The sequence below is a fragment of the Poecilia formosa genome, unplaced genomic scaffold (assembly GCF_000485575.1).
Source record: "Poecilia formosa unplaced genomic scaffold, Poecilia_formosa-5.1.2 Scaffold339, whole genome shotgun sequence".
In the NCBI taxonomy this organism is placed as follows: Eukaryota; Metazoa; Chordata; class Actinopteri; order Cyprinodontiformes; family Poeciliidae; genus Poecilia; species Poecilia formosa.
The window spans coordinates 729553-730786 of NW_006800278.1; the positions used below are offsets into that span (position 1 = coordinate 729553).

The following is a 1234-nucleotide window of genomic DNA, read 5'->3' on the forward strand; positions in this document are numbered from 1 at the left end:
CGGTTGGTTTGGACCAGCGTGTCTCAGTTCAGCATGCGTTCGATGAGTCCGGTCCAGAAACATTTAAAGGAGCGCCTGACCTGCTGCTCAGGTGGAGGAACGGAAACACCTGGTGTTCACACCTTCCTTCCTCTACAGGACATGTTCTAACCCGGTTCGGTTCCGCTCCACTTCAGACCCACTGAGCAGGATTTTAACTTACTGAGCGATTTAACAACTGGACAATGGAACACCGGACCAAAGGAGCAGAACCCTTTGGATGGGTCCGGTGGGGTCCAGAACCCTTTGGTAAATGGCTGCACAAGGTGTCGACCTTTTCAGCTCTTCATGCTGCACTTGGAAAGTCAGGCTGTGTTGTCCAATCAGAGCGTCTCGTAGCAGCCAATCAGAGGAACGTTTAGCTTCTGATGGGAACTGGACAGAAATTAAAACCAAATCAAGTTCAAGGTTCATTTTGAACTGATCTGGGTTCTGCTTCTCTGGTTCAGGTTCTGGTTCTGGTCTACCTGTTCAGCCGGTCTCCTGGTTGCATTTCGTCCTCAGATGAACGATGGACGTCTCATGGCTGTCTCTGCTCATGATGGTCGCCGTCTTCGCCGCCTCCGTCCTGCTGGCCGCCGTCTGCTTGGACTGCGGCAACAAAAGTCCTCTGGGTGAGACGAAGCGCCACCTCACACATTAAGACATGGCAGAGATTACTTCCTGTGGTTTTACAGTCGGACCTCTGAAACCGCGCCGACACCAGAACTGTGTGATGTTTGACGTGTCGTTGTGTGTCTGCAGCCTCCATTAGCCAGACGGCGGCGTCAGAGGAATACGTCCCGTAAGTCTCCTGTCTTCTGACCCGTTTGGTTGCGGTCCAGAAACACCATCAGCTCATCCAGCTTAATGCTTTTAGTGGCAGCTCCACATGAATGGCACATTGAGTGCTTCTGATGCCACTGGCTGTAAATGTTTCAACTGAAGATCACGCTTTAGCTTGCAAACTTTTCCTTCCACTCCTAACTCAACATTTCTCTGTTCACTGCGTTTGTCCCTCCGTCTGTTTTCCTGCTAGCTGATTGATCAGCGTCCTTCTGCCACTCCTCTTCCTCCTCCTCTTCTTCCTCATCGTAAATCCACATCAGTTTTTCTGCTTTTCTTGTTTATTCCTCCAACTAGCAGGTCAGTGATGTTTCCATCACCAACCTGATAGAAACATCGACTGAAATGCTTTCCTGGCTATGCTAACCTA

At 50.2% G+C, this 1234-nt stretch overlaps 1 protein-coding gene across 4 annotated transcripts in view; it reads left to right on the forward strand.

Moving 5' to 3' along the window:
• LOC103153098 (linker for activation of T-cells family member 1-like) overlaps nt 1-1234 on the forward strand; it is a 15715-nt gene that overhangs the window by 4659 nt on the left and 9822 nt on the right. For all 4 annotated transcript variants that reach the window (XM_007573889.2, XM_007573895.2, XM_007573893.2 and 1 more), the window contains exons 2-3: nt 489-653; nt 784-823. In XM_007573889.2, coding sequence (XP_007573951.1) covers nt 551-653; nt 784-823 — 143 coding nt within the window. In that variant the 5' untranslated portion in view covers nt 489-550. The remainder of the gene's footprint in view (nt 1-488; nt 654-783; nt 824-1234) is intronic.